Consider the following 10,927-nt stretch of genomic DNA (forward strand, 5'->3'; position numbering starts at 1 on the left):
ATGGAGCTGGCAGAGCTCAGCAGAGCAGCGGGAGCGGGGCTCTGCCCTGCCGAGAAACCAGCCCAGGAATCGGAGCAGCCCCGAGGGACGCGAGCCCCGAGACCGGCCCAGAACAAGCCAGAATAACCCAACCGGCCCAGAACAAGCCAGAATAACCCAACGGGCCCAGAACAACCCAGCCGGGGCCAGCCCGAGCGGGGACAAGCCCCGCGCCCTGCCCTGATGGAATAACCCAAATTAGAGCCTCCCCTCCTGGCGGATCCTGGAGCGGAGCAGCTCCTGGGATGCTGAGAGTTAATTAACTCCCAGCTCACCTTGTTTTCGCGGTGCCAGGGGCTGCCACACGCCGGGATGAACCTGATTGAAAGCCATTTCCCTCCCTCGCAGCGTTCGTTACTCACCCGAGACAGCTCATCTTGCCCCTGGCAGCCGGGTTTCAGCATCCTCGGCCCGAGCACAGCTGTGCCCTTTGCCTGCACGCATCAGCCACACGGGCAGGGCCTGGGAGCGGGGAGGACCCGGCGCAGCACGTGCATCATCCCCGCTATCCACAGCCCGGCAGATGAAAAAATGTCAGCAAATTAAAATCTGCGGGAGCTTAATTCCGGGCAAACGGGATAAAATCCATTTGAGATAAAAAGAAAGGGGAGGGGGGAGATCCAGTAGTGGAAAAGGCGGCTGGAGGGCAGAGGAGAGGTGGCTGCAGCCCCGGGAGGATCCGAGTGCCCGGCCGGGCTCCGGGGCTCCGCTGAGCAGCAGCGCTGGGCCGGGAGCTCGGTAAAGCCCGGGGGGAGCCGGGGGGACAGCAGGGGAGGGGACAGCAGGGGACAGCCGGCAGCAGCGACAGCACAAAAATAAATACAGCTGGTGAACAGGGAAGATCCAATCAGGCCAGCGCGACGGTCAGTGGGAGACGGGGACACACCGGCGGCTGGCCCTGAGTGACAGGGGACACACGGACACACAGCCCTGTGTGACAGGGGACACACGGACACACAGCCCTGAGTGACAGGGGACACACGGACACACAGCCCTGCGTGACAGGGGACACATGGACACACAGCCCGCCAGTGACAGAGGACACACGGACACACAGCCCTGTGTGACAGGGGACACACGGACACACAGCCTGCCAGTGCCAGGGGACACACGGACACACAACCTGACAGTGACAGGGGACACACGGACACACAGCCCTGCGTGACAGGGGACACACGGACACACAGCCCTGTGTGACAGGGGACACACAGCCCTGCATGACAGGGGACACACGGACACACAGCCTGACAGTGCCAGGGGACACACGGACACACAGCCTGACAGTGCCAGGGGACACATGGCACACACTGCCTGCCACCATCAGTGCCAGGGGACACATGGCACACACTGCCTGCCACCACCGCCTGCCCGGGGCACAGAACAGAGCAGGGACCCGTCACCTGGCATCCATCCCGTCCCTGGCCGGTGGCACGGCCATCCCGGGGAATGGGGCTCATCCCACCCTCCAGGGGCTCCTCAGGGCGAGCACAGGGATGGGATCACCGGGGTGTGCGGGGCTGTCCCCATCTCAGGTGGAAAGGGCCCCTGCAGGACCGGGCCCAGCCTCACGGGGATGCACGGTGGGTACCCCCGAGTCCTCCCTGGGATGATCCCACAGGACAAGCCCCAGGACACCCTCTGGGGCAGGTCTGATGGGCCCCTGCCCAGACTGCACCCACAGCAGGGCCCGGGGTGGCTGCCCCGTGCCCCAGGACAGCCACAGCAGCACCCCCACACTGCACCCACCCAGAGCCAGCACTGGAACCAGGACACCCCTGCATGAACCCCCCATGGCCCTCCCAGCCCCGGGGCTGCCTCAGGGCACAGACCCCAGACCCCTCCTCAGTCACAGACCCCAGACCCCTCCTCAGTCACAGACAGACTGAACGGGCTGGAACCACCCGAGGGACTCACAACACCCTGAATCCAGAGCTCCTGGAGCTGCTCACAGCCTGCAGTGAGAGCAAAAGCAGGGACAGCCCTTGCTTGGCAGTGAAGCCATCAGAGAGACCCCGGGGTCAGCAGCTGGGATCAGGCACAGCAGCACAGCCTGGCACTGCCCCAGCACCCACAGCTGGGAAACCTGCTCTGCAAGGCACCTCTTTTATTTATTTTCTTGGCTTCATTTCATGAAGATTAGACGGTAAATCTTTTCCCTGAGCTAAATATTTCATTTCCATTAAAGCCAGATTAGCTGCCAGATCCAGGGCGCCCCTTGCCCCAGCCCTGGCGTTAACCTTTCACAGGGGCAGGGGCAGTCAGGGGGTGCCACCCTGTCTGGGGGAGCCATAACGTGGTGCTGCCCTGGCATCCATCACCTGCTGGGCACGGGATGCCGTGGGATGGTGATGCCCATCCAAGCTGGGGGTGGCAGCACCGGCTCCAGCCGCGCTCTCCTCACTGGCACAGGGATTGCTGGGACAGGGATGTGCTGGGGGGACCCTGCTGTGCCCCCACAGGGGGGCTTGGGGCCGGAAGAAGATTTGGACACTTACTGAAATCCCCTCTGTGAGGGGAAGTAATCCTGTATAATTCCCCAGGGCTGATGGCAAAAGGGATATGCGAGGCATTTGAGGTATTTTCACGGATCTTGCTGGGGGAAAGAATTTTCCTGAATTGTGCGTGGTGGGGGCTCGTTTTGTGATTCAGCTTGGGGTGATGGTTCAGGCCTGGCTCGGTGCCATCCATCCATCCCTCCCCCAGCCCCAGCTGCTGGCACTCAGCTCCCTCCAGAATGTGCTCAGTGGGGACAGGGCAGGCCAGGCAGGGGCACCTGGACAAGGTGGCTGCGGGCAGCTGGGTGTCCCCCCTGCACCCCGGCCCTGCAGGGCTCTGTGCCTGCTGTCCCCAGGGGTGCAGGGCTCTGGGGGACCCAGAGCAGGCCCAGCACGGCAGGGGGACCCTGCATGGCCAGGGCCCCCAGCCACCCCCACCCTGCCCGTGGTGGGTCACGGCAGAGACCCCGCACGGGGACGTTGTTATGGAAACTGCAATATCCTGCAATTGCTCTGATTAAAGCAGCGATTGGAAAGCTGGGCCCGGAGCGAGGCCAGATGGAGACCTGATTCCCTAATGGCCATGGTCTCAGCCTGGCTGTAATCCCACCACGTGTCCCTGGGCCAGCCCCAGCCCCAGCCCCACTGCCAGAGCTGCTGCTGTGGCACAGGGCTCCAGAGGTGCTGGGGACCCTGAGCCCCAGCAGAGCACGGCCAGGGCACCCCAGGGTGAGCGACCGTCCCCTGGCACCCCGGGCAGCCCATGGCCCCAGCAGAGACCCCCAGCCCCCTCTGCCAGAGCTGCTGGCCAAGCCCTCACCCTGCAGAACTCAGATTGTATCTGGCCAGGCTTCTGGAGAATCTCCAGTGGCTCTGCAGCTCATCCCATCTCCCTTCCACATCACAGCCAAGACTGGGAGCCACATCCCTTGCTGCAGGGAGAGGCAGTGGGTGCGGGCTCCCCACACACCCTGGGCAGGAGGGCACAGGGCTGCTGGGCTGAGATGCCACCAAGCTTGGCTCAGCTGTCCCTTGGAAAGCTGGTTGGCATTTCCAACCCTTCCCTGCAGGACCATCCCCACCCTTCCCTGCAGGATCATCCCAACCCCTTCCCTGCAGGACCCTCCCAACCCTTTCCTGCAGGATCATCCCAGCCCCTTCCCTGCAGGATTCTCCAATCCCTTCCCCGCAGGATTCTCCAACCCTTCCCTGCAGGACCCTCCCAACCCTTCCCTGCAGGACCATCCCAATCTCTTCCCGCAGGATTCTCCAATCCCTTCCCTGCAGGACCCTCCCCTCCCGCCCTGCCCAGCCCGGCTCCCCGGCAGGCACAGGGAGCCGTGGTTGGGTTCGGAGGCCCCAGGGCAGCGTGGAGGTGCTGCCGGTACCTGATGCTGTCGATGAGGGGCTGGTGGGACTCGTGGGCGAGCAGCAGGCTCAGGGCGCGGGCCAGGCGCTCCACCCTCCTCTCGGCCGCGTACCGCTTCAGCACCGCGAACAGCTTCTCCTTCAGCTCCGGCTGCTCCCCGAGGACGGCATCCACCTGCAGGCGGGACGGGGCGGCAGAGGGAAGGGACGCTGAGCAGGAGGGCGCGGGACCGTGGCAGGGGCGCTGCCACACGGAAAATGTGTCCCACTCCCTGCCCAGCCAAGGTGGAGGGCACCACACAGGGAGCAGAGGTCAGCCCATCACACAGCTCTGCTCTGCTCTGCTCCCACACACAGCTGGAATTGCTGGGCCAGACAGTCCACAAGAACAGGGGTGTGACCCCAAACCCCCAAACTCTGCTGCGTCACAGCTGGGATGGGATCAGGCTGGAGCCTGCCTGGCAGAGGATGCTGCATTGGGCTTTTGGAGCTATTTCAGCTTTGGGCCTCAGTTCCTGATCCCTCTGGGCAGCTCCATCCTGCCCTTAGCCCTGGGAAGCTGCTGGGAATGGGGAGACAGAGCATGAAGGTGAATGCCAGCCCTGCCAGCTCCCAGCCATGGCCCATCCTCTCCAGCTGGGACAGGCAGAGTAATTAGCTAATTACCATCGAGCCAAGTACCCTACATGGGACCCTCCTTATCCACCTCCTCCCGCACTGGGGGCTGCCCCCTGTCCCTGGGCAGTGGGAGCTGATTCCTCACCTGGCCCTCTCCCGTGGGATGCAGGAACCCCCAGTGACAGCCTCTCTGTACCTGTGCCTGTGGGATTTCCTGCAGGGTGGTGTTTTTGTGCAGGTTTGACTGCAGGCTTTGCCTGCAGGAAGGGGAGGGGAGCCCCTCACCCTTCCCTGGGCACTGAGGGGCGTGCAGGGCTCTGGGTGCACCCCTGTGGTGGCACTGCCAGGGAGACACAGGCATCACCTGCCAGGGGAAGGGGAAGAGCCATTTTTGCAGGTGTTGTCCCACTCGTCCCTCCCCAGGGAGGGTGACACTGGCACCAGGACCCTGGCAGAGCCCCCCGGTGCTGCTGGCTCTGCACAGGCACTGCAGGGGCTCCTGGCAGCAGCAGCACTTCAAGGTTACCAAATCTGGGGCAGCCACAGCAGCAGCGTCCCCTGGGCTGGCTCCTCAGCACGGTCCCCAGGCCCAGCACAGGACTGACAGACCGTGGTGCTCCTGCAGGGACGGATCCCAGAGGGCTGTGTGAGATTCCTGCCTGGGCTGGTCTGGCATTGCAGAGCTCGGTGGGTGGGAATCACAGAATCACAAATGGTTTCAGCCGGAAGAGACCTCCCAGATCCTCCCAGATCCCAGCTGTGCCTGATCCCCAATTTCTCACCCAGCCCAGAGCCCCGAGTGCCACATCCAGCCCCTGCTTGGACCCCTCTGGGGATGGGGCCTCCACCAGCACGGGGGCGCTGCCAGCCCTCATGGGGTCCCCAGCGTGTCCCTGAGCACACAGGGGACAGGAGAAGGCACTGCCCTGGAACTGGGACCGTGAGCACCTCCCTGGTGATGCCCCCGGGATGTGGCACAGCCCCGTTCCAGTGGCACTGACACCGCTGTCTGTCTGTCTGTCTGTCTGCCAGGCAGGGCACCCAGCCTGGGGCTCTACCACAGAGGGAGGCTGGGAAAAGGTGACCCGTGGGCAGTGCAGGGTGAAACACAAACCAGCAGCACCCTCTGACCCTGCAGCCTGGCAGCAGCACCGGGCAGCTCACAGCACCAGCAGCACCAGCCAGAGCTGGGGTCCCGGGAAAGGAGGGGGTAAAACACCCTGCTGGCTTTAGTGTTCGCTACATCACACAGAAACCGAGGCCGCTTCCAACATCTGCACTGTGAATTCCCTCTGGAGAGAATCTGCCAGCTGAGCCGTGCTCCAGCAGCTCTGCCTTCCTGCTCCTGCCCACGCTGCTGCTCGGGGCTGTCCCGGCTGCTTTTGGGGCTGGGGACAGAGGGGACAGAGGTGCTGACAGCACCGCGGCAGAAATGTTCTCCTGTGATCATCCAGGATTCTTTTACTCGGCTGAATGCGCCCTCAGAGACGGAGGCAGCACGGAACGACCGCCCCTCCTCGTTAATCTCCTGTAATCAGCAGGTATCTGTTTCCCACGCCCATGAATCCAAACCTCAGTGGGTATTCGTGAATCTTTAATGGAGAAGCTGACTGAGGGGATTCGCCTGATACCCACAAATCTCTTTACGGATGTCTTGTTCCTTTATTAACTCGGGATCAAAAAAAAAGAAAGCCCTACCAGCCTGGTTATTTTCATAACAGCATTTTAAAAGGCTACTTTGAAATGGAAATTAGAAAGATTGAAAAAAACAACTGTGATCAAATTTATAATTAGCACAAGGCGAGGTGTTTGCTAAAATACCCACTAGGAAGCTTTCAGGAGCACAATGAAGATGTAATCACGCTGATGTTTTCCCTTTTGCAACAAAATAAGAACTAAAACGTCTGCGGGGTGATAGGCTCAGACTTTGAGGGGACATCCAGGGACCACCAGAGCAGGATCTGCCCTGTGGGTCTCTCCATGCTCCTGCAGAGCAAGGGAACATGAGCTTGGGGTCATCCCCAGGGACTCTCCAAGCCCTTTGCAGCACCCGCCTGTTCTCCCAGGTAATTTCCAGACCCTTCTCTTGGGGTGCTCGTGCCCCAAATCTGCGCCCCAGCCCTGTGACCAAGCCGGGAGCATTCCCCATCCACATGTCGAGGCTGGAGGTGTCAAATCTCCAACCCTGCTCGGCCCAGGGGGTGCCCAGCGCCCCGACCCCTACCCCACAGCCCGGCCTCACCTTCCTGCTGAACTCCTGCGCCTTCTGCCGCCTGTCCCGGTGCGCGGGGCCGGCGCTGGGCCCGGGGTCCCGGGCCGTGTCCCTGGCAGTGTCCCCTGCGATAATCCCGGCCGCGTGCCCGGCGCTGTCCCCGGCGCTGTCCCCGGCGCTGTCCCCAGCGGTGCCCCCGGCGCTGTCCCCGGCGCTGTCCCCGGCGCTGTCCCCGGCGCTGTCCCCACGCTGCGGCCGCAGCAGCGCCAGCCGCAGGGGCCGCCCGTGGCACGACCCCAGCAGCGCGGCCGCCGCCTCGGGCACGGCCACCGGGGTCCCGTCCACCTCCAGCACGTAATCGCCGGGCTCCAGCCCGCAGGCCGCGGCGGGGGACGCGGGGCTCACGCTGGCCACCCTCGGGGGGCTCTCGCTGGCCAGCTGGAAGCCGAAGCAGCCGCGGGGACCCGGGGCGATGCTGGCTCGCTGCAGCCGGGACACCACGCCGATGCTGGGGGGGACGCTGCCGCAGCGCCGGGCCAGCCCCTGCAGCGCCTCTCGGCCCAGCGAGGACACGGGCTGCCCCTCCAGCTCCAGCACTTCGTCCCCCGGGCGCAGCCCCGCCAGCGCCGCGCTGCTGCCCTCCTGCACCCACAGGATGTAGCACGGCCCCGAGCCGCTTATCCCGAACCCGAAGGACTCGGGCCAGCCCTGGTTGGTTGCCGGCATGGCTGCGACTGGAAAAGAAGGAGGGAAAGAGGAAAAGAAAGGAGTTGTGGTGGCTTCTCCATCCTTAGGGGTCGTTCCTGTAGATGCCGTGTGGAGCCCATCGGGTGCGGGGTTACAGCGTGTGCTGTGTCCCCCTCGCTGTGGGAAGAAATGCCCCAAGATCCTGTATTCCCTCTAGATGTCCTTAAAATGACAGCTTTTACTCTGTCTGGCTGCTGGTGGGGCCATGGAGGAGGCCACGTTGGCTGGGAAGGTTGGGGCTACACGTGGCACTCGGATGTGACCTGGCACAGCCCTGGTGTCACCTGGGGCACCCACCGACCCCCTTCCCCAGGAGCCTCATTTAGGCATCTTGTATTTATTTGTCCATCAAAAGGATTAGTTCATTTCTCTGACATGTTCCATTAATGAATAGATGATCCAAGGACTTAAACCAGCTTGATTTTAACCAGCCCTCCTCGACACTCAGTATTTTAGCTGCTTGCAACTAGAAAACTACTGTAAATCAGAATTTTCCAGATCCTCTCATCTCTCCCAGGATCATTTCTCTGTGCCCTCTCGGTCCGTGTGTGAGCTGTCCTGACAGCAGCATCCCCAAACGGCAGGATGATGGTTTCCAGCAGGACTTGTTTGTGGCTCACGTGAAGGGTTTGGACTGGCTCCACGGATGCCCGAGGAGAATGGGGCACAGCAGCCCTGAACATCTGCAGGAGCTGCCTTTGCCCAAGGAGAGCCCGTGCAGCTGATGGGCACAGTGCCCTCAGATGCCCTTTCCAAGCTGTGCTGCCCAGATGACGCTGCCGTGGTCCCTTCCAGCCCTCCCTTTCCGTGGCTCTGTGGTGTGGGAGTGCCCGCACTGCCCGTGACACTCACTAGGGTAATTCGCACGGGGTTTTCCTCTGCACTTCATCTCAGCTGTCTGTGAAGATGCTTTTTACCCCCGTGTTTATCCCATCTGCGTCACTGAACACACATTAAGCACTTACAAAAATGAAACTCGGACAATTTTACCTGGGCCAATCATCCTACAGAGACCATGAGGCTCAGAGGGGAAGAGCTGAGGGTGAAGCTCGGGGCAAGCCTGGCAGCAGCGGGATGAAACCCATCTGTGCCCAAACCGCATCCCCAGGGCTGCTGAGCGCCAGTTCTGACAGCTCCAGCAGGAGCCCAGTAAGCACCGGGCCGGTGCCAGCGCGGCTGCTGCGGGCTGTGCTGCAGGAACAGATCGGTGTGAGCTGCACCCTGCACTCGCCGCCCCGGGCTCCAGCACTTACAGAAGTCCGCGGCCATCCTGGGGCTCTCAGCGGCGGCGGCTCTGTCCCACCGAGGGCTCGCAGCTCTCCTGCCTCTCCATCACCCCTGGGAGCGCTTCCCGGGTACCCGCAGCGCTCCTGGGAGCATCGTCCCGGCTGCCCCGTCCTCGCTGAGCCCCCGGCGCTGCGGCCGCTCCGGTGCTGCCGTGGCACCGGGACAGAGCGGGCAGGGGGTGGCCGCCCCTTCCCGGCCTCCTCACGGCAGCCCTGCGCCCTTCCAGCCGCTCCAGCCCAGCGCCACACACGCACTGAGCTCTTTCTGGCCTTTTCCTTTCCTAATTAACTTTATTTCCATCGCACGGAGGAGCGCGGGCACACTAATTGCCGCGCTCGTCCTGGCTGAGCCTGGCGCTGACCTGAGCCTGCAGATCTGGGGGTAATTAGGAGCTGGAAGGAGGGAAAACAGATTAGTGCCCGTGGAGGGAAATCCTTCACCCACAGGGCAAATGCGAGGCCACAGCGCCGTGCGGAGCAGGGGGACAGCGCCGGGGGCACCTGGGCCAGCCGGGCCCTCGGCACAGGTGGGTGAGACACCGAGGTTTGGGGACCACGCGTGGTTTGCTGCAGCGATTTGGGGGTCGAGGGCTTTGGGGCTCCCCAGGAGAGCTGTCCCCAGCCAGGCTGCTCCGTGTGTGGGGTCCTGGCAGGGGGAGCAGCCGGGACCTGTTTGGCCACAGAGCCCCCCACGCTGGCACCCACTGTCCCTTAAGCTGCTATTTCTGATTTTCTCCCCGGCTTCCTCGGCACTGAGGGATCCCAGGGCTTAGCACGCTAAGAGGTTTTAGGGAATTACACGTCCTGCTGCGGCACCGGCGGGAGGGGCGTCTGCATCTCTCCATGGAGCACGCCGCGATCAGCCTCCCTCGGCTCCGGCACCGGCCCTGCTGCCCGCAGGGATGGATGGGCTGGGAAAACCTCCCTGGCACAGCTGGCACAGCTGGCACGGGGCTGGGCACAGAGAGCTGCAGGCTCTGCCTCCTGCTCGGGACCGCTGTGGTCATGTCACTGCTTCAGGGGATTGAAACCCCCTTCTTCTGCTCCTCCTGTCCTCTGCAGCTCCTTTCTGACAGGTTCTCCTGCACAAATCTCCTTCTGAGCAGCAGTCCTGGGGCTTTGGGGCATCTGTCCTCCCGTGCTGGCACTGACACAGCTCCTACAAGCTCAGGCATCTCTGTTACTATTCCCTGCCCAGTCAAAACTGCAATTAATTCCCTTTTTTTGTCGTTGTTCGGCCAGTGAGGTAATTGCTTCTTTTCCCTCCATTTTTAACTGACTTGAGCACTTGAAACACTGACAGCAAATTTTAATCCTTGAAAGAGCTGAGTTCTGGGATCCCAAGTGAATGGATGTGGCTTCCATTAAGACCTTCTGCCAGACTCTGACCAGATGAGACTTTCTAAGTGATTTTCACAGTGCTTGGACCGAATGAGCTTCATCCCTCTGAGCCTCAGCCCCTGTCCAGCTGTTTGCTGGCTGGCTGTCCTTGAGCACAGCCTGTCAGGGCACCGAGGGTGGGCCAGCTCCCCTGCCAGTCCCGATGTGGTTGCCCTCCCTGCAGCTCCTGGCCTGGCTGTGGCACACACAGACCCTGCCTGTCCCCCACAGGTAAACCCCCTCGTGCCCACCCCAGCCCCTTCTGTGCCACCAGGCTTGCCAGGTGACATCCAGGGACCCAAGCCAAGCTGTTTCTGTACCTGCAGAAATTCTGCTGGCTCTGTAGGACGGGGGAAATGGCTTTTTCCCTCCATCCTCCATCAGGACCCAAGAGCCTTGAGCTGCACTCCAATTCAGCTGTGCCCTGGGAATATTTCGGCTGCATTTCTCCCTCTCATGTCCTGTTTGGTGCACTGGGCTTACCAAGGGAAAAAAAAGAGACTCTTCCTGAAACTCAAGCTCCTCTCCTGCCTCCCACCAAGACGATTCACCTGCTCTTTGGCCGAAGCCCCTGGAGCATCCCTGGAAGGCTTACCTGTGCTGTCCGAGCTGCAGGCAGCGGCACAGCGGGACCCGGAGCTGGGAAAACCATCCCAGCAGTTCGGGAGCCTGGGGACCGGCGGCCGCCCCCGGACGGGTTTCTCTGGCAAGTTCCAGGCAGGCCCCGTAACCCAATCGGCCCCGGCGGTTTCAGTTGTCACACAACAGCTCGGAGGGCCGGG

The 10,927-nt window shown here is 62.4% G+C and overlaps 1 protein-coding gene across 1 annotated transcript in view; it reads right to left on the reverse strand.

The window, feature by feature from the left end:
• GRID2IP (Grid2 interacting protein) overlaps positions 1-10,911 on the reverse strand; it is a 41,509-nt gene extending 30,598 nt beyond the window's left edge. Inside the window, exons 1-3 of the mRNA XM_071444793.1 lie at positions 10,741-10,911; positions 6,763-7,466; positions 3,923-4,077 (exon numbers count right to left, since the gene is read on the reverse strand). Of these exons, the coding sequence (XP_071300894.1) occupies positions 3,923-4,077; positions 6,763-7,458 (851 nt within the window). The 5' untranslated portion in view covers positions 7,459-7,466; positions 10,741-10,911. The remainder of the gene's footprint in view (positions 1-3,922; positions 4,078-6,762; positions 7,467-10,740) is intronic.
• Between the last annotated feature and the right edge of the window lie 16 nt (positions 10,912-10,927).

The sequence above is a fragment of the Agelaius tricolor genome, unplaced genomic scaffold (genome assembly GCF_023055355.1).
Source record: "Agelaius tricolor isolate 1412-34295 unplaced genomic scaffold, bAgeTri1.0.p SCAF_19, whole genome shotgun sequence".
NCBI lineage: Eukaryota > Metazoa > Chordata > Aves > Passeriformes > Icteridae > Agelaius > Agelaius tricolor.